The following is a 20361-nucleotide window of genomic DNA, read 5'->3' as shown; positions in this document are numbered from 1 at the left end:
TGGCTAACACCTCACTTGCCAGTGATTTTTGGGGTCACTGAAACCATTGTTGAACTCCCATCTTGAGGACTGTATTTGATTCTATGCCTTGTCTCATCAAAGCTTGTTTTCTGCTGGAAAAAAAAAAAAAAAAAAAAAAAAAAAAAAAAAAAAAGCAAGAAACTTCATGAGGCTGCCAGGACCAACATAAAATTCAGTCGTTGCACCGCTTATGGAAGACCACCTGGGGAAGGTATCTATGCTGATGAAGCATGTTGAACCTGAATTTGAACCATAAGTGTGGTGTTTGAAAGTATTGCCCTCCTCCTCTTCAGCCACTGGCGACACCTTATTATTAGGTTGGACAGTAAAGCCTACTTTTAATTTATCTCTGTACACCACACACCACATTGAAGTGCTTTCAGTGCTTTGGTCACGGCAACTAGTGACCTAGATATTGGCTGGCCATCACTACACAGCCTGTGATCATACCTCTAATTGTGGACATGTCACGTCACACAGCTGTGGCATGGTGGTACACACATGTGCCCACTAAACAAGCCCTTAAATATTTTTTTTCCTTAAGGATCAGCTCTAATCAGGAGCCATGTCCAGGGAAGTGCTAGAATCCACCAGTCTCCATCCAGTTTGCAGTCTGTTGCCCAGCATGTGGGAAGAGAAACATGTTTAAGTAGTGGTGGGCCCATCAAATGCAATGAGCTGTTGCAGTAACACTAGCAAATCAGGCTAGGGTGAGAGTTAATTTGGATTTCTGGAAATAAATGTTCCTAATTTAAAAACAAATTAAGTACCAAAATTGATCATACTATAAAACTAGTATAAAAATGCCTGCAAGGTAAATGGTGTGGCTCTAAACAGGTCTCTCAGAAATCCCAGGGAATGCTGAAAGCAAAAGGAGTGAGTCATAAGCACATGAGCCGAAAGAAGCTGAAGACAAAATCATGCATCTCTGCTTAATTCCATCACATGATGAGTCCCGGGGCCCTTCATTTAATTGGAGAGCTGCGCAGCGGAGAAACTTTATTCTCACTTCTCAGCGGAGACCGACGGAGTTGCTGCGTGCAGGAGCTGGGTGCCCTCCACTCCTCCGTGCGCACCGACCCGACGTACGATCCCTCACACCATGAGCGGGGCTTGCCGCTACCTCGGATTCCTGCTCCTGGTCGAAGTGGTGCTCTGTGCTGCTGCCACGCGTGAGTCCTTCATCCCTTTCCTCTCTCCTGTCCTGAGACTGTGCTGTAAAACCTGCCGCTCCTTGCAGGCGTGGTGGTTCCCGTAGCTCTACTGTCTGTAGGAAGATGCCAAGAGCTGTCCGGTTGTCTCCTGGCAGATAGACAGTTGACTGGAGCTTTGGGGTTCATTTCCTCAATTCCTAACAATATTTCCCCAGTTCAAACCTGGCCAAAAAGACAGAGGCAGTGTGGATTTCTCATAGTCTGCTCAGCTGTGTCTGGGAGAAGCCACCAAACCTCTGCATCCTGAACCTCAAGGAGCCCAGTCAAGGAGCTGGACCTTCCAGCTGTGGTGGATGGGCACTGGACTGGTCCTGGTCTTCTTCCCAGACTCCAGCTTGGTTTACAGTCTTACGCTGACTCACTGAGCTTGGTGCTAGGAACCCAGAAATGGGAATTTAGGGTCAAGTTCCAGCATCTGAGAGAAAGAAACTGAAGAAAGAGCTGAGATTGCGCATACCGCTAGCCTTGCACCTGCCTCCAGTGGGGAAAAGTCATAGATGTAGAATTGGACAAGTGTACAATGGCATTTACCGAGGACACTTCCCCAGCCTTCAGTGATTTATAGCACCAAAACTTCCTTGGTCAGATGTAGAACCATTGTATTTAACAGTTTTTACTGGACTTCTCTTCTGCCAGTTTGTGCACTCAGGTTTTGGCGGTAGCCCATGTAAATTTTGAGCACGCACAACATCCTGCCAACAAGAAATTTCACAGCTTAACTGTGCCTTGCATGAAGAAATATCTTTTTTTTTTCTTTAGTGTGTGTGTGCTTAGAACCTATAACCTGCTGGTTTCATTTGATTGTCCTTAACTTTTGTGCTTTCAGAAACTGAAAAATTGCTTCTTTCACCATGCTGTTCTTGATTCTGTTTTTATACTCTCCTCTGTCACTTCTTCTGTAGGCTCAAGACATGGTCTATTTAGCTGTTCCTCATATGGAAATGATTCCATCCCTTTGCAGCATCCTTGCCACCTTTCTCTGTAATTTTTTTAGCTCTTTTACACCCTGCTTGAGCTGCAGAGAACAGAGCAGCATACGGTATTCAAGACACGAGCACACATGGAATTATACAATGCTGTAAAGACATTTTGATCTCCGTTCTCTAACCTTTTCCTAGGTTTTCAACTATTCCCGAGCACTGCATTCAAAACTATAAAGCTACAAGATCTCATTTCTGAGTGGCAATAGCTAGTTTAGAGCCTCTCATTCTTTAACTTTACCTAAAGTTACATTTAACCATGCTGAATTTCATGTTGTTACATTGTTGAGTCATTGAGTCTCATCCAGTCCTCCTCTCTACTACTTTATCATGCTGTCTTTGGCAGAGTAAAGAACTTCACTGTTTACCTGTTTTCCAGATTATTAACATTTAAAATTATTTCATCAATGGTGGAAACTAGCCGCTTGCTCACAGCTTTCAAACATCCTAAGCAATCATTTACTCATGTGAAATCCTTCTTGTCCCATGGAAACTTAGCTCCTTTATGCGCCTTTAGCAAGGAGCCTCACCAAATGCTGCCTGGAACTCAGGCAGACTGTAACCAACAGGTTACGCGCTCTCTGGCTCCCTCAGCAAAACTTGAGTATATTTGTGAGGAACGCACTCCTTTTACAGAAAATCATATTAATCCCCTGTATCTGCTAATTCTGTTCTTCACTGCTGTTTCTACCAGCTTGTCCAATTTGAGTATCACACTTTTTGTAATCCTCTAAATCTTCCCTGGAAATGTTTTTAAAAACTGTCATCACAGTTGCCAACTTTTGTTTCACAGCCACTGAAGCAGTTTTAAGCAAGACTTTACATGCTGTGGTTAGCAGCTCATTTACTTCACTCTTGAATAACTTCCACACCTTTTGAGCCACCTGAGCTAGACAACTCTTTTGTTTGTTAATTTCTTCTGTAATTCTTCTTTTGTGCCAACACTTCATTTTGAGAGAGATTCTCCATCATCGTAAAGAAAAACTCTGGCACAGAAGTCTCTCAGGCTCCTCCTTTGTGAAAGAAAATGTAAACTAATGTATATTATTTTTGTGCCATTGCTTTTTCTTCCTTGAATGCTTCTTCTGTATCTATTTCATCTATTGGCCCTACAGACTTGCTGGCAAGCTTTCTACTACTTTTGTATTTTAAAAGATTAATTAGTAGGTTTTATGTTTTTGCAAGTTGTTTCTCAAAGTCTCTTCTGTCCTGCTTTATTATGTTCCTACATGCAACTTCGGTAAGGTTACATTATTTTCTGTGTTCTTAGCTTAGCCATAACATCAGCCTTGTCCCATTCTGCTCTTTAACTATGTCATCTTTTTATTGCTATTCTAACATTCACTTTCTCTCTATCATGGCTAACACACTATCACAGGAAATGCTGAACTTCTTGACTTTTCTGTATTTTTCACCAAAATGAAAACCAGAATGAGAAAGAAGAAAGCCTATTGAAGTTAAGATCTTTTCTCCTATGACCACCTCACCGAAACTATTATAGAAATCATTTCCTTAGATTGTTTTATTACTGTCTATTTTGAACTGAATCGCTCTAATTTTATATTATGACCAACATCTGTTCTTGAGTGCTTTGGGCTGGATTTTCTTTAGGTTGGTTGTGTTTTGTTTATTTTTTGTGTGTGTTTTTTTATTTATTTTGTTGTTGTTGTTGCTGAAGAATAAATGCATTACTTTAGATTTAGCAATGGAAAATCTTCAGTTCCATGTGTTAGAAAAACTAGAGCTAAAGTATTTGCTCATCTTAAAAATGCCTTTGTCTAGTTCTGAAGCTTGTGAAATGTTTTATATTTGATTGAAATACACAAAGCACATCAGGGAGGCACAGAAATGCCCAAGGAGCTTGTGATTTAGAAGCAGTGACCATGGTTATTAGTAAAGCTGGACCAAAAAAAATGACTTCTGAATTCAAAAATTGTTATTCAAAATTAAAAGCATTTATAAAGTTAAAAGTGTTCCATCTCTTTTTGATGAAATGAATACTTGGGAGAAAAAAATGATTGAAATGTTTTGAACTTGCAAAATCAAAACATCGTAATCTTTACATAATTTTTCAATAAAATCAAAGAGAATGGGAAAAACTAGGAAAAAAAATCCCTGACTACTTACTTTCAAATAAGATGAAATTAATTTCTTGACATAAAATGCAATTAAGCTTGATAAGCCTTTGTGAAATATTTTATAGTCTCTAATCTGTTGTTTTTTTCCCCCTGAGAAAAGTTTCTGAAGGACAGTATTACCCAACTCTGCTTCTGACCAAGACTGAAAATAATAGAGCATGTGATACAGGCCACTGAGTAAATACCAGTCATGATGTTATGCTCTGCTCACATCAAAATATATTAACTCTTCAGGAAAGTCTTGATCCAAGTGGTCTAAGTGAGGCTGTGAGGAGTTCCTGTAGGGCAAAAGAGTATGGGAGATGATGTCTCATAAAATCTCTAAAATTTGCCCTTTTCCTCTGACCTATCAGTCCTCAAACCTCAAGAGACTAGGGAGAAAGCTACCAGCATCACTTCAGAGTGACCACTGAGATGGGACTGGCTGAGGGAAGTCCTGCCCAGCTGAAATTTCTCTGGGTGGCAAAACGCCAAGAGAAAACAACTCCTACCTCTTCTTTAGTGCCGTTTTTCTGGCTCTTCCTTGCAGTAAAATTAGGAGTCACATGCCCATAAAGACCGTGCTTAGACTGGCTGCACCTGCTCTGCACCTTTTCCAAAAGTGGGAGAAACTCCAACACACTTGGTTTTGTAACACCACGTAGGGCCATTCCTGTCCTTCTTTATAACTCTCTGCATTTTCCTTGAAATCAACCAATTCTTTGCTGTACTTGGGTATAAATCTCAGAAGCATCCAGCATCTGGTAACTTTAAAAGTCACGAGAAGCAGAAATCCTAACTCCCTTGATCTTGTGACAGAATGGCACACCCAGCAGTTACCTGATTAACATGACAGGGTTGTTTAAAGCCTCCAGGCTTTAATGGAACTCTGCCTGTCAGCCGGCTTATGAACATGCTTCTGTGGCATCCTCCAGTGTCTGACATGTTCCTACAGGTTACTTGGATATTTATTTTGCTTCCCATTGTGTGAGTACTTTGTGAGAGAAAGAGGGATCCTCGAAGGCCTGGGAAAAGTTTGAGTCCATCATTTGTAGTAATATGAGAAGAAAGAGGTTATTAAAGTTATTTAATCTGAGCCATTTTAAAGTAATAGGCGTGGAGCTAATATGTTTTTGTTGTTATATTACAAACACATTGAATTTACTACTCAGTTCTGAATTTCCTTTTCTGGAAATGCCAGCTTCTGTTACGATTGGTTCCACCCCTCCCACCCAAACCACCAGCCAGCTCACCAGAAAAGCCTCACTGGGTCAAAATTCATTCCTAGCATAACTTCCACTAGAGCACAACCCAGACACACAGGGAATTTAGCCTGCTACCCTTTCAGTCACAGATTTATTACCAGTCAAGCACAAAGCAGTCAGCAACAGCAGTCAAGCAGCCTCTTTACAACTGGCCTGACTGTTGCACGGTTATCTCCATTCATAAGAACAATTGCTCTGAGATGGTCAAAATGTTGTAAAACTTTGCATTCTTCCTGTGGGGAGCCTGCAATAGTGCAAGCAGAAAAATGTCAGGCTGTCAGTGGCAGAATTGTCTTTGTGCTGGTTGTAGCTGATTTAAATGTCCAGAGCTGCAGTGACAAAATTCTGTAACATTCCACTGGCAAAGAGTTTTCTAAGCAGCACAAAAATACAGCCACAATGAGACAGCTGTTCAGCACGGGCACAATGCTTTATAGGGCAGGAGGGAACATAGTAGCCCATTGCATGTTTGCTTTTCTATCCAGGGTTTCAAGATGTGCTGAGCAATGGAAGAAATCCTCCTGTTGCATCCTACAAGCAGGTACAAGGCTGGTCTAGCGATCAAAATAACTGGAATGAAAACCTTTATCCTGTCTGGGAGGAAGATGATCCCAGGTGGAAGGACTGCTGGAAAGGTAATTGCACATATGCAGTTCACTGAGAAAATTGGCCATAAAACCCACTCCACTGAAGAGTGCGGGTGCTGCAGTGCATTTTTCATAAGTGCAATGTTCACAGCTGCTGCAAGCAAGAGCAAAGTAGAGACAATTGGGATTGATGCCATTACCGGAACGCTATCTGAAGCAGCAGAATAGTGAGTTGTTACAGTAAATGCTTTCCCATAGCTCATAGCCTCAGACATGAATACTTATTAAGATGTATTGATGGCCAGGGCTCTAGGATAACCCTTTCTTTGAAGCATGCCCTACAGGATATGCAGCTTCAACTTCTACCTCAGTAGGGTACTGTGGGTTTCAGGTTAACAACTTCTGTGTAGAGCCTGTTTATTATCATCTGCTCTGAGCTGAGGTCTAACAGCTGGGGAGAAATAAAAATATTTTGCTTTGGAATCTATCAACTCCATGGGTAAAAAGCTCATTCTTAGCTCTAAGAAGGAAATGAATGACAGATCAGTAAGTTACATGGGGGAAAATGATGAATCCCTATTGTCCTAAATTGGGACTTTGATGAGAGCACAAATGAGTGAGGAGCAGAAATTCCCTTGGAAATAAAGGAGGAATAAACAAAACATTCCTAAGGTAAAGGGTGCACAGCTGCAGGTAGCTGCTGCTCTGATGCATCCATTAATGCTGTGAAGACCAATTTTGTTTTTTACAGGAGGAAGAGTGACAGCCAAACTGGTCACTGATAGCCCAGCACTGGTAGGATCCAATGTGACCTTTGTTGTGACTCTCCAGTTTCCCAAGTGCCAGGAGGAAGATAACGATGGCAACATTATCTACAAGAGAAACTGTACCCCGGGTAAGTAATGGCAATCTGCATGCACTGTACATGCGTCTCACTACTGTACTGGTGTGAAAGCACCATAAATCTTTGAAATCGTGAACAGTCATGGTGCTTTTAACTGATAACTACACTAGTGTCTAGCCTGGGTCGTACCTTTTTCGTTCCTCAGAAGATCACTGTAGTATTTTTAGCATTCTGCACCTGTTACATATAATGACCAAGTAATTTAAGGAGATTTGTCTTGAGTATAAAAATGGCTTCCCAAAATACTTTAATTGGCTTTAATTTGGCTTCCTAACAAAACTGGTGCTGCTTTTCAGCTCAATCGCAAGGTTGAACAGTCCCTGGGAGAGTACAGGTTCAACTGATCTCTCAGTCACACTGTTTTTGTCAAAATTTGCAAAACTGTCTATTTATAAAATTGAGTTGTTGTTGCTTTTTTTTTTTTTTAATTACATACTGTAGAACTCACTAGCAATCTTTTGTATCTTGGAAAACTCACAAGAAAGTGTAAGTCTCACATTCCCCCATTTTAAGAATTGGAAACAAGAAGAAAAATAAATAAAGCATTTAAAAAACAAGCAATCTCTTCATCAGAGAATCACCTTTTTTATGTTATGTATATGCTCCATGAGGAAAAAAAAAAAAAAAAACCAAAAACATAATGACTTCAATGTTTGAAGCTGCCAGTAATTTTCATTTCAAGGCATATCAACATTTTTTTCAGCCTATGTTCTACTTTATCACCATCTAATGCTTTGTTAACTGTTGATAACCATTTTCTACTTAATGTCTGTTGTGCAGTTTGAGGAAGGAAACTGTCTTTTCATTATTCAGAAAGGAACTGAAATTCATGTCTAAGTTATTTAAAGGTGCCATAGAAAATTATTTTGACAAAACAAAATAAGTCACTTCCTCACAGTGTTTCCATGGCTGCCATTTCTACTCAAAATTTAAAATTATGCTTGCCAAATGCCAGGGCAAATTCACTAGCTTCAGTGAAACACTAGAATTGCGTGCAGTTGACAGAAATTTTTGGACAAGCAACTTAAATTGTGTCTGGCCTATTATACTAATTTTTTAATCCTCTAAACAAAATGGTTCCAAGCAAGAAAAATGTGGTGTTTACACTAAAAACAAAAACTAACAAAACAAAAACAAAGGACAATCTTGGGAGAACTGAATGTCAGTCTAAAAATATCCCACTTACCCTGCTGCTTAAGTGCAGAAACTTTGCTGTAACCTGGGGTGTTTGCCTCCTGATTCCTCATTTACTGCACAATTCTCAGTTGACCAGGAACATGTCCTGTTTCTACATTTAGATTTCCCAGCTTCCCAGGATCAGTATGTCTACAACTGGACTGAATGGATTGACAGCTGTGGCTGGGAAAACTGCACAGGCAACCACAGCCATAATGTGTTCCCAGATGGGAGACCTTTCCCTCATAATCCTGGCTGGAGAAGAAGGCACTTTGTCTACCTGTTCCATACATTCGGTTAGTACTGCAACATACCTCAGTGTGGCTGATTCTGCAAAGCTTACATTCATTCTGTACCTCAACTCATTTCACCAGTATCTTTCGTTAAAAGTCCTTAACAAGATTCCACACTTCTTTAGTGGAGACTCTGAATTCATTCCCCACTTTCCAGGGAGGCCACCAATTGTTATGTTATCTTCTACTAGATTTGGAAAACATGTATTACCAGATCTTCAAGTCTGCATTCACAGAACTACCACTGAAGAAAAATAATTTCCTTTCCATAGTACTCAAGAGACTTTCCTAGGAAAACAGAGGGTCTAGGCAGGTCAGTCAGATGACTTACTGACCAGTCACTGCCATTTCAGATTCTTAAATTTAAGAGAGAACACAGAGCTGTATATGTTCAGATCAATTTAATGGTACAGCACATCTTGACTCTGGCAAGAAGGTGAAAATTGTCATTGACCATGTCATACTGTTCTGGTCACAGATGCTGATTTTCCAGCTGTGAGTATGTAATGGTTGAGCTATTCCTGACATTGGCTACATACTGAATCTTAGTATCCTGATTTAGGTTGAGAAACTCAGCATTACCATTAGTATCATTCCAAGTAATAATGTCCCTAATTTTACATAGAGGTGATACCTACCTCAGTCTGCTGACATGAAGAAAAATGAATAAATGTATGCAAAGGGTTCTGGGGTACGAAGCAAGAGGCATTATATCTTTTTGCTACACTGAAGGCAAACAAACACAAGATGACTTAAAATGCCTAAGAGGTAATACCATCCACTACGTAATCCTAATAACATAACACAATTTGTTTGGAAAGATGAAGATGCCTTGGCAAATGCCCTTTCTTAGATCAGTGAAATCTGGGACATCTGACACCTTTGGAAAAAAAAAAAAAAACAAAAAAAAAACAAACAAACAAAAAAAAAAAAACAAACAAAAAAAAAAAAACAGAAATAATGGGAGTAAACACATTGAAAAAGTGCTCTAGAAACACTTACCAGATAACTGAAAGACAATTCTGAACTGTACATTTTGATTTAGACAATCTAAGATTCACAGAGATATAGGTCCTCAGAAACGATTTTTCGTAGCTGGCCTTAAGGAGAAAACATATTACAAGTTCATGTTCTGTTTCAGGTCAGTACTATGAAATAATTGGACGATCTTCAGTGATTTTTTCAGTCAACACAGCAAATATCACTCTTGGCAAACACGTAATGGGAGTATCCATTTACAGGAGAGGGCACTCAACATACATTCCAATTGCAAGAGCAAGTGCCATTTATGTTGTAACAGGTGAGTGTGCTGAAATAAACTGATAAAATACTGGGGGTATTTGTTGGTTAGGTGTTATAAGAATTCAGCACAAACATCATCTGGCATGAAAAGAAGGCTGAGAAAGGTTCTTAATACAAATGTGAAATATCTGGTAAATTGCCTTGAATAATGTAATTTATGTTTGTACCTGTCTCAGTTTTGACAACTCTACTTTGTGATGAAGCATGATTTACTAGAGGAAACATGGTTTCCACAGATGCCTGTGATTCCTTATTTGTTCCTGTACTTTTCTGGGTACCTGTTTCCCACTAACATTAACTTGTCAGATCGGTAAATCAAACTAAAGTGGAAACCCATATAATAATATTAATGTCTCACATTCTGACTGTTGCTGTTCAGAAGCTTTGGAGCTGTTTGTTGCTTGCAGCCAGATATACATGGTTTATTTATTTTCTTCCTTTTTTTCTTTTCTCCTGGCAGAAAAAATTCCAATATTTGTGAGTATGTACCAAAAACATGACCGCAACATCTCAGACTCCATTTTTATCAAAGACTCGCCAATCACATTTGATGTGAAGATCCATGATCCCAGCTACTACCTAAATAATTCTGCCATTTCCTACAAGTGGAACTTTGGAGATGGAAGCGGCTTATTTGTAGCAAGCGGTGCCACCACACCCCACACCTATGCTCTGCAAGGAAACTTCACTCTGAATTTAACTGTCCAAGCTATTATACCTGTACCTTGCAGGCCAGTAACACCTACGCCACCACTGCCCACCTCAGCAGGTAAGAGTTTGTCAATCAGCAGTGATATTAGGAGCTCTGTGTAGCTCTGTAAACAGTCTATAAATTGGTTTAAAGACAGAATCAATAAACACAGACATCATTTACACATTTAAAAACCTAATTATCGATTGCACTAAATCTAGCTATACCACCACAGTGACAGCACAAATAGGTGTTCAGATGGACTCAGCATATACGCATTTGTTTTTTTACCTTCTGCTTTGCCAGATCAAGTGGTTTCACTCTTGCCTACTCAGAGGCATATTCTGAGGTAAGACGCAAATTTTAAGTGAGGAAGAGGTATTTCAGAACACTCTTATAGCCTGTTCCTTTCTAGGTTGCGTTAACTTCCAACCCAAATTAAATGAGATTGAATTGAACTAGAAAAAATGTACTCATATTTAAAAATATGGGATTTTCAGATGGCATTAACCCAGAATGGCTCTTCCACTTTACATTTATGCACTACTGCATTTCCGAATAACTTTCATTATATTCAGTATTGGTTTATCATCTCAAAGTTTTATTAAGGTTTGCAAAAGGACTGCAGTTTAAGGCTGGGTAGTTGGAACAGTACCACTATTAAATTGTAAATCTGACTATATTTTTCAAATGTCAGGATTTTATTTTTTTAATGAAATGGTAAGTGAGAATGAAAAATGAAAGACAGAATTTTCACTACTTCCCTACTAGCTCTAATGTAGAGCAATGGAAAAATACCTACTTTTAAAGAGAGCATTTTAAGGCTCTTACTGGCCTTTGGATTTATTCTACTATTGATGAGGGAGTTTTAAAGACTTGTTTAATTATACCGAACCTTGCAGTCTCACTTTTACTTCACAGAGACAGGCAACTACACAGAAACTATCTAGGCCACTCCAGGGTTCTACAGAACAGCTCACCACATGTGTTTTCTTACAATGATCCCATACGGATAAATATATACTGCATAACTGTAAAGCAAGATAATCCATGACGTATGACATGAATGCAGTTGAAGGATATAGCCATGTTCAGAATACCTGTAAGCAGAACTCATTGTAAAGCTACTTTTCTTCCTTCATCTCTGAAGCATCTTCTAATTCAACCTATTCTGCTGCTGCTGAGACAATGGAAGACAATCCTGATGGAGGTTGCCATATTTACAGAAATGGATACTATACAACTGGTCTCTCCATTGTAGGTAAGGTCACGAGTCAATGCTTGGAGCAAAATGGGGCTAATAATGTACTATACGTATGGTAAAGATGGTGTTTACTTGAGCCACACTTTTATCAGATTAGTGAGACCCACAGTAAGATCCTTCTCTTGGACATAGCTGACATTTTTAAAGATTGATGTGCACATAGCTAACTGGCTTTCTTTGGCTTCTACACATTCTACCAGGTCAGGTCAGTAGCAGATGTTACGGTGCGTTGGTTTCAGACATGTGAGTCTGAGCCTTGATCTTGATGCCTTCAGATGGTTGCCCCTATGCTACACGTGGGTTTCTAAGCACCTGGGCTGGGAAACGGCTGGTGGGAATGTGAGACCTTTCATTCTTTTCTGTATCACCAGTTTCTGAAACTGGCACACCCCAAATGTACAGGCCTGAGGGGTCACATTAGGTTGAGTAGACCTTGGCACGCACAGAAGTTGTGGTTAATGGGAAGTGGAGGTGATTTTGTAATAGAAATAACTAACCAGTTATAAAAGAAAAATAAAGTGGAGCAGAAAGGAGCAACCTCACAGGGAAAGCACTGGAACATTTCACAGCTTTCAAACCCTTCAAAATGAGTGCTGAGGGAGGGAGAAGGTTATGGAAAACAAGACTTGACCTGAGCATCAGCCAAACACTTGAGGTTCTGTACACACAGGCTTGTCATGTGTCCTACAGTTGACATCTGTTTCCTCTCCAGAGGGAATCCTTGAGGTAAATATTATTCAGATGACAAGCATCCAGATGACAGAAAGTCAAGCTGAAAATTCACTGGTTGACTTTGTTGTTACCTGCCAAGGGAGGTAAGTGTGTAAATGAAATTGTCAATCATCTTCCCTCTTTAAAAATAATTAGGTGCTGGAACACTGTCTGCACTTAGATGCAGCTGAATGAACTAAAGCTGGGAACCACAGTGTTTCTATTTCTTGACTGGAACTAAAGATAATGCAAGTCTCATTTGTAAACTATGTCAACAGAGGTTATTGCCAGGCTCTTAGGATTCAGAACAAATGGCAGGCCTAAGTAAAAGTAAGAGAACTAGATATTGAGAAGTAATTCTATATTTTTCTGGCAAAGACGAGCTTTCAGCACTCACTGTGAAATTGGAAGCAGTCTACTGAAATTGGAAGGAAACCATTTCTTTTTGGCCATGATTTTTTGACACTTAGAGTAAATGGGTGTGTCCAAGCAATTTCTTGGAGAGGAAAATGTTGCACTAATATCCCTGGCTTCTGGAAGAACATTTGAGTTGAGAGGACTGAGAACTACAAGAATTGTCTTGGCAACACAACCAGAAAACAATTAACCTCTCTTAAGTTAGTGTTCACTTTGTCAGCATATGATATTACACATAAGAATCCTCATTTCTTTCATAACAATGTGCATTAAAGGTAACAAACTTTATAAGCTGATTTGAGGCATTTTTTTCTGTGATCACGATAAAATGCTAAATATGGAAACAAGCAGACAAATTTATAGACATATAGACACCACGTGTGTATATATAAAATATAGAGGTATGTATAAAGTACAGATAATATATCGATACCTTGTTCATAAATCACTGTAGTATCACTGACTTGAGTAACCAGGCACCAGCATAATACTGGGGCATCGGTGCAATGTGTCTCTAAGCTGTCCTAATAGGACTTGACAGATGTGATGCATTCTGTCTTCCCACCCCAGTCTCCCCACAGATGTCTGCACAGCAGTTTCTGACCCCACGTGCCAGGTGTCTCAGGGTGTGGTATGTGACCCCGTCGTCATCACCGATGAATGCTTACTCACCATAAGGAGAGCTTTTGACGAACCTGGGACATACTGCATAAACATCACCCTAGGGGACGACACAAGTCAAGCCCTTGCCAGCGCGCTGATTTCTGTGAACAGAGGTGAGTCTGCACAGAGCTGATGTGGGTTGTCCGTGAACAGCTTCTCCTTGTGGTCATTTCGCTGCTGGGGGGAGAACACAGGAGGGTTTCTAGGGGTTTTAGCATGCCTGGAGGCCTCAGCTGAGGTTGTGCCATCTTATGTGAGAGTCCATACAACAGTAAGAGATAACTCCTTTCCTATGGAAACCTTAGATGTTAGAACTTGATTTGATTTATGTGTACAATCTAAAGAGTACAGCAACTGCACAAACCCTTCAGCATCACAAAATATAGTGCTCTTAAGCTGTAGTTTATTTTTTCTATTGGACAGAAAAGTAGGTGAGGGACATGCCAGTCTACTCTGCACATGGAGGAACAGGAGAAACTAAGAGCGGAATTCAGTTCACTTGAAAGAGAATAAAAGCCTACAGCTGAGCTAGCTGCCCTGAGCCCTCTCTGTAGCCCATTGATCTTGACCAGGTTTCTATTTCTACTTTGGGATAAGATGAATCAGATTCTGGAAAGGCCTGTGTCATTCACTGACTACAAAGTGTGCCCAGGGCAGCTATTTCAGAACAGAAGGTTTACTTTTGTTCAGCTGACTATAACTGTGTCTTGCTCATAATTAACCAAGCAGTCTTTGACAGAACCAGGTATTAAACTTGGTCTCAAGTAGAACCCCAAATGATCATGATGTCTCTCTGCTCCCACCCCATTCCATTCCCCTTCTGACCTCCCACTACAACATCTTAGTGATTCTTCTGAGTGCTTTAATTAGCATCAGCCAAGAAACTGACCCTTTGCGGGCATTTGTCACAGTATTTTTGGCTGCTTTTATTTTATCTAGGTATAAAATTAGCTGTACCTAAATCAGTTTGTGGTGACTAAGACACAATTCCTGACCTCTAAATGTATTTAGGCTCCTGAAGATGAAAATAAGCATGCAGTAGGATCTTTCAAAACTTTATTCACAGAGACTAAATTTAGCCCCAAAAGACTGTCTCCCGAGGTTTCCTCTAGGAAGAAAAGCTAAGTTGTATTTTGGGGCTTCAGCTATAATCATAGCAGAATTAGGATCTAAGAAAGGTTGCTGTTATGAATCACCTTCCATAGGAGCCCATCTGGCATTTCCAACCATTTCCCGTGTGCCATGATTTTCTACTCATTTCAAGGGAATGCAAGTATTTATGAATTTCTGAAAATCCTATAATTTGGTGCCTGAGAATACCTGAACACCTGTCTTTTGAAGTTTAGAAGGACTGTGCCTGGGTTATGCAGGCATTGTACAAAAACTGCTGAAAGGGTTGCAGTCCTATGACTTAGACCTGGCCCATCAATGTGTGTTCCTTTGCAAACTAATTCAAAGATCTATCTTATTAATAAAATAATGTAAATCTCTGCACTCTCAGCAAAAATACTGTGTAAACTGGGAATGAGGGCAAGCCTTCACAAATATTTTATCAACAAACTGAAAAATGCATGAGGCACATGTAACGAATAAATGGTAAATCCGGATTTGATATCTTGATTTTATAGATATCAACTTAGATATCTTGATATCTTGATTTTATAGATATCAACTATAAATTAATACAATGGAAAGGGAAACCAACATGCACTTCTAGATTACTCCACTGTATAAACACTGTAGATAATGTGAGGACCAACAATGTATATCCATCTCAGCAAACTCAATAAATAGGTCAAAGTACAGTCTGCGAACTGCAAAATTAAGATATTTAACACAAATTTAACACAAAATTAACACAAAAAACATACTTGTAATGATTCACCTTCTTCCATCATATACAGTGAATTAGGAGTAGATATGAGTGAAATGCTTAATGACAAACCAGAAGGCAGAGCTCAATGACAGGCAAAGCCCAAAGTTAATTTCCCAGAACTGAGAACGTTAAAAAAGCAGAGCCCTCACCTCTTAAATAAGGAAAACGAGCCTGGGTTCATCAGGTTCTCAGCCATGCTTTGCTATCTTAGCATGTGGGGCTGAAACAAAGATGCAGAACATTTAAGGAACTCAATTTTTATTCCCTTTTCCTTTCTCCCTGGCTATCACCCTTAAGAATAAGCAGAAGTTGATTCTCACATCACAGCTTATTGGTGCAAATGGTCAAGGCGATTGGCAAGGAGCAAATTAGCACCACCTCGTGGGATGCCAGCAAGCACTTCAGTTCCCTCCCACACTGGAAGGGCCACTGTGTGTCTCTGGAGCATGGCTCGTGCAAAACCAAAGCCCAAGTCACAGCCTGCTGGTACTGAGAGTTAAACTGATCAGGCTGTGAAAACACCACCGCCTGCCAAAGTCACTGACCTCCAATGCTTAGCTTGCATTCCAATATGAGAAGTATTAAGCGTGCTTCAATCTTTGCAGCAATCAAATTAAAATGACATTTTCTTTAGAAAGTCTATCTTACTGTAACAACAAGGCTAACACTTAATCAACCTATTTCTGAACTCTAGGATCATCCCCAGGAACAACAAAAGGTGTCTTCATCTTCCTTGGGTTGATGGCAGTGTTTGCCTCTGTTGGGGCTTTTGTCCTTTACAAGTAAGTTACTAGTGGCTAAGATTAAAAGTAGTTCAAGGAACTGACAAGGATATTACTTTAAATTAATAAAACCTACAGCTTAAGTTTGTGTTAGCTATATTTTTGTTTCTTTTTTTTTATTGCTGTTCAAATATTCTAGCAAATATTCAAGAAAATGAGATTACTGCCTTAAACCACAAAATCATCACAAAACATGTAAATATTAGAAAAATTAGTAATAAAAGGCAGCCTGCGAACTGCATGTAAGCAGTAAGCAAATTCAAGCTGCATGATGTGATTTACATATGCATTAAAACCTAACAAATAGAAATTTAATTTAGCATTAAAACTCTTACAAGTACTGTTTGTGAATGACTGACAGATTAAGAATTAATCGTCAAAATACTTCATTACAAAATTGACAGATTGTTTAGAAAAAGGATACTGGGCTGCAGGAAAGTGGTTAAAAGAAGCACATATTACTGCATTTCTGGCTTGGACATTTCTCATGAAACTTTAAGACTGCACTGAGACTCCTGAGTCAAGAGTGTGCTCAGCCCTAAGAGCCAGTGGCGAGAAAGAAACATTTCCATGGAGCACCAGAACTCCTCAGTGCAACACTGCCTTCTCATTAACCAGGCCTTAGTCACAGCTAACTAATTTTTATTTATTTTTTTTTTTTTTTTTGGATTTAAGAGGGAAAGAGAAAAAAGAATATATGCTATGAACACGATTAACTCTCTTACGTGCTGGTTGCACACTACATGTGGATCTTTGTTTAAATGTCTTCCAGCAACTAACTGTACACATTCTTTCTCTTGCAGGAGATACAAACAATATAAACCTATCGAGAGAAGTGCAGGACAAGCAGAGAACCAGGAGGGACTAAGTGCTTACTTCAGCAATTTCAAAGCCTTTTTCTTCCCTAGGAGCACTGAGAGAAATCCTCTCTTGAAAACCAAACCAGGCATTGTTTAAACCTTTAGTCTGACACTACTAGATTACGTACAGGACTCATATCTGAGCTGTACCTTGATGGTTTGGGGTTTTGGTTTGTTTTTGTTATAAAAACAAGGGGCGAGGGGAAAACACACATAGATTGGTGGGTAACTTTGGGGGGCTTGGTGCAATTAGAAATATTAAAATAGTCCTTATTATAAAACAGTTAGTTTTGAGCACTTGCTGTTCTTGTTTGTGATCTAGGATATAGTTTTCTAAATAACTAATCCCCCCCTCCATCTGTGTTTTCTTACTTCTGGGTTAACTACCTGCGAAACTAATCAGATCCATAACCTGTAGGGGGAAAAAATATTACTAAACAAAGAAAATAAAGAATTGTAAATATTTGGTCTTAAATACACAGTCCAGCACAGCTGTTTACCACCTTAGTGAGAGCCATGCCTTTGCTGGAAAGCAAGCTACAGGCGGACAGGTACGGGTTATGTCTGTGGAACAAAACATTGCCACGACAGACAAAGCCCATCTGCTTGGCTATTCCTGCTGAAACATTTTACTTTTAAAGAAGCACTAATTTCTGCTTGACCCTCCATCCCTTCTCTTTGAACACTTACTCAAGTAAATGAAAACCCCCTAAATGTAAATAACGCACTGTGCTCCAGTTTTTGCTTTTGCATGATCAAGCATAGAAAGTGTAAAGTTTTGCAAAAAATCAAAACATGTTGACTTGCTCACTGTAGCTGCAATTCTGCATTAACAAAACTTACATGGAAGCTTTTCCCAAGTGACACAGTGTTCTAGCTGTATGTTCTTCTAAGTCTGCTTTGTGGCATTTAGTAGTGGAAGACTGGAAGCACACTGCTGAAGGGAAGCACACTGGGTCACTGGATAATATGAAAAGGAGAACATCTTATTTGTGGAAGGCAAAAGGTTGCTAAGAAGATTAATTGAGATGAGAAAGCAGGCCAAAAAATGCTTTAAACAGTTTGTTTTTCATAAGTGCCTTACTGTTAACATTAAAGTTTCTAATCAAAATGAAATTAACTTTCAGCTAAGGGCAAATGCCTTTGCACAATCCTGTTCCTTGAAGAGCTATATTTTGATATATTTAGCTTATTTACTGTATCTTGGAACATCTCTGATACATATTGTTCTCGGTTCCTGCAGCAATAAAAAGCATAAACAGATTTTTCTGGTATCTTCGTAGACCTGTCAAATGCTTGTCACTTACAATCTGAATGTAGTCTTCATTAGCACTTCCCCAGAGTGCATAGACACGACTTGAGGATATAAAAAATACAGATTGTGGCATACCTCTGAGATTAGTTCTTTAGCTATAAAATGCAACAACCTCTTTTCTTCTTTTGTTTCCATATTCTCCATTTGTTTTAATTCTTTTGTGGCCATTTCAGACATTGACATTTTATTAAAAGCACCATGTTTGGTTTTATTCTGTCTTCCATATGTATAACAAGCTATTATCTAACCATAACTGGGCATCTAAAATGATTCTCTGACTTAAACAGAGAACAGTTCCTACAAAAATTGTTGTCGGAATGTTATGACCCCTGTAATGTTTGACTCTTGACTTGTTGCAGGACAGGGGTTTAGTCAAAAGCTTAAGAAAATCTGTAATGAAGCATGAAAAAATTATGTCTATCACAGTTATAACACTCAGGATTAGTGATGATGCACGTGGCTGACCTAAGCTCTATGCAGAAAGCATCTTGTTTCTGTAGAACACTGCATTTTGGGAGCTCAGAGACATCTTAGGCCTTTGTACAGAAAACAGTTCTCAGATATACTTAAAGAACTTTTTTCACCTTTCACCTGTGTATACAGTATAGCATACACTATCTTCCTTTAGCTATAATGTCAGAATATTAAATTTCTATAATTTGATTTTGCCTTTTCAACTGTAACTTCCCTTCCATACATCTGTTGTTTTATACAAATGAACGTTTAACTGCTGTCTTGACAAATAAACCACCTAATGATTGTAAAGAGTACTTCTCCTTTATCTCAAAAAGAGACGGTCAAATAGGCGACTTGATGAGTTTCTAATTACTGATCAAAACAATACGTACCGCCAGAAAACAGATACGAATTTGCCTTAGTCTTAGTTTACTTATGCGTATCTGGTATTACTTATTATTATTGCTTATCCAGCAGTGTTTGCTGTTGCTATTCAAGGATACTTAGAACAACAGCACCATGAACCTGAGAAGTGGGGAAACTTCCTTGATAACCACACAATGGCTGTGGAACTCAATTTTGGAAGAGATCAGGATAAAAACGATCTTCGTGTCCATCAAAGGCAAGAACAGCTGACAAACAACAGATTTGTGAATGTCAGCAAACGTGTTCTTAGTCATATGGTGATTTTTTGGGTAGTCCTGTTTTGGGAGAGGAGCTGGACTCGATGATTCTTGTGGGTCCCTTCCAACCCCAATATTCTATGTTTCTAATATGGATAGGTTTCAGGCATTCCCTTTGGAGAAATATTCCCTTTGGAGAAATAACATCAAAGAATAACATCAGACATAAATGTGCATCGTCTTTAAAAACGACATTTTCAAACACGCCACCAAGAGAAACAGAAACGTTAGCTGGGTAGCAAGTTTGTTTAAAAATTACTTAAAAATGAAGTACTGTTTCAAGCAGCTTGTTTTGTTTGTCCTCCCCCTATTTGCTGAACGCATTTTATAGCACACAATTAAGAGATTCATCAGATGTTAACATCCTTATTAAAAGCATTTCTGAGATGAAAATAAGGCTAAAAAATGCCAGCTCCTGAAGGAACCGTAAAGGAACCAAACATTGTAAGACACATCCAGATACCGTGGCATCATACTGAACATCTTCAGCCCTGTACAGTAGAGTTGAATTTATTTAAAACTAAAGCTTTCATCACTAAAAGTGTTTGAATAAAAAGATAATGCCTCTTAAGTCTTATTACCATTGTTATTATCATCACTTTGTGAGGGGGAGAAAAACAGAACAGTCATTTTTTTATGCATCAGTGTAAATGCTCACATCTTCAGGGAGTGGAGTAAGTTTACTTTTATCCCCAGTTAAAAATAAGTGTATTTATTTCTATTTTCAAGCCAGCTGCAGCTTTCTTAGACCAAACTATAGCAGGCGTCCCAAGCCTGAGGAGCC

General features: G+C 39.2%; 1 protein-coding gene across 1 annotated transcript; it reads left to right on the top strand.

The window, feature by feature from the left end:
• The first annotated feature begins 974 nt into the window (after positions 1-974).
• GPNMB (glycoprotein nmb) lies at positions 975-19203 on the top strand. Its single transcript, XM_005020529.6, has 11 exons — positions 975-1193; positions 6083-6232; positions 6936-7079; positions 8387-8560; positions 9699-9857; positions 10320-10628; positions 11701-11811; positions 12527-12629; positions 13513-13718; positions 16176-16263; positions 17067-19203. The coding sequence occupies exons 1-11, from the start codon at positions 1124-1126 to the stop codon at positions 17218-17220; spliced, it is 1668 nt and encodes a 555-aa protein (XP_005020586.1). The 5' UTR covers positions 975-1123; the 3' UTR covers positions 17221-19203.
• The last annotated feature ends 1158 nt before the right edge of the window (positions 19204-20361 follow it).

The sequence above is a fragment of the Anas platyrhynchos genome, chromosome 2 (genome assembly GCF_047663525.1).
Source record: "Anas platyrhynchos isolate ZD024472 breed Pekin duck chromosome 2, IASCAAS_PekinDuck_T2T, whole genome shotgun sequence".
In the NCBI taxonomy this organism is placed as follows: domain Eukaryota; kingdom Metazoa; phylum Chordata; class Aves; order Anseriformes; family Anatidae; genus Anas; species Anas platyrhynchos.
This window is presented reverse-complemented; position numbering and strand designations above follow the sequence as displayed.

Excerpts from the sequence above, each read along its gene's own strand:
- GPNMB (XM_005020529.6), top strand. The coding sequence starts at position 1,124 with ATGAGCGGGGCTTGCCGCTACCTCGGATTCCTGCTCCTGGTCGAAGTG. Across the intron at positions 9,858-10,319 it reads TGCCATTTATGTTGTAACAG|AAAAAATTCCAATATTTGTG; the intron begins GTGAGTGTGCTG and ends TTCTCCTGGCAG. Across the intron at positions 13,719-16,175 it reads GCTGATTTCTGTGAACAGAG|GATCATCCCCAGGAACAACA; the intron begins GTGAGTCTGCAC and ends TCTGAACTCTAG.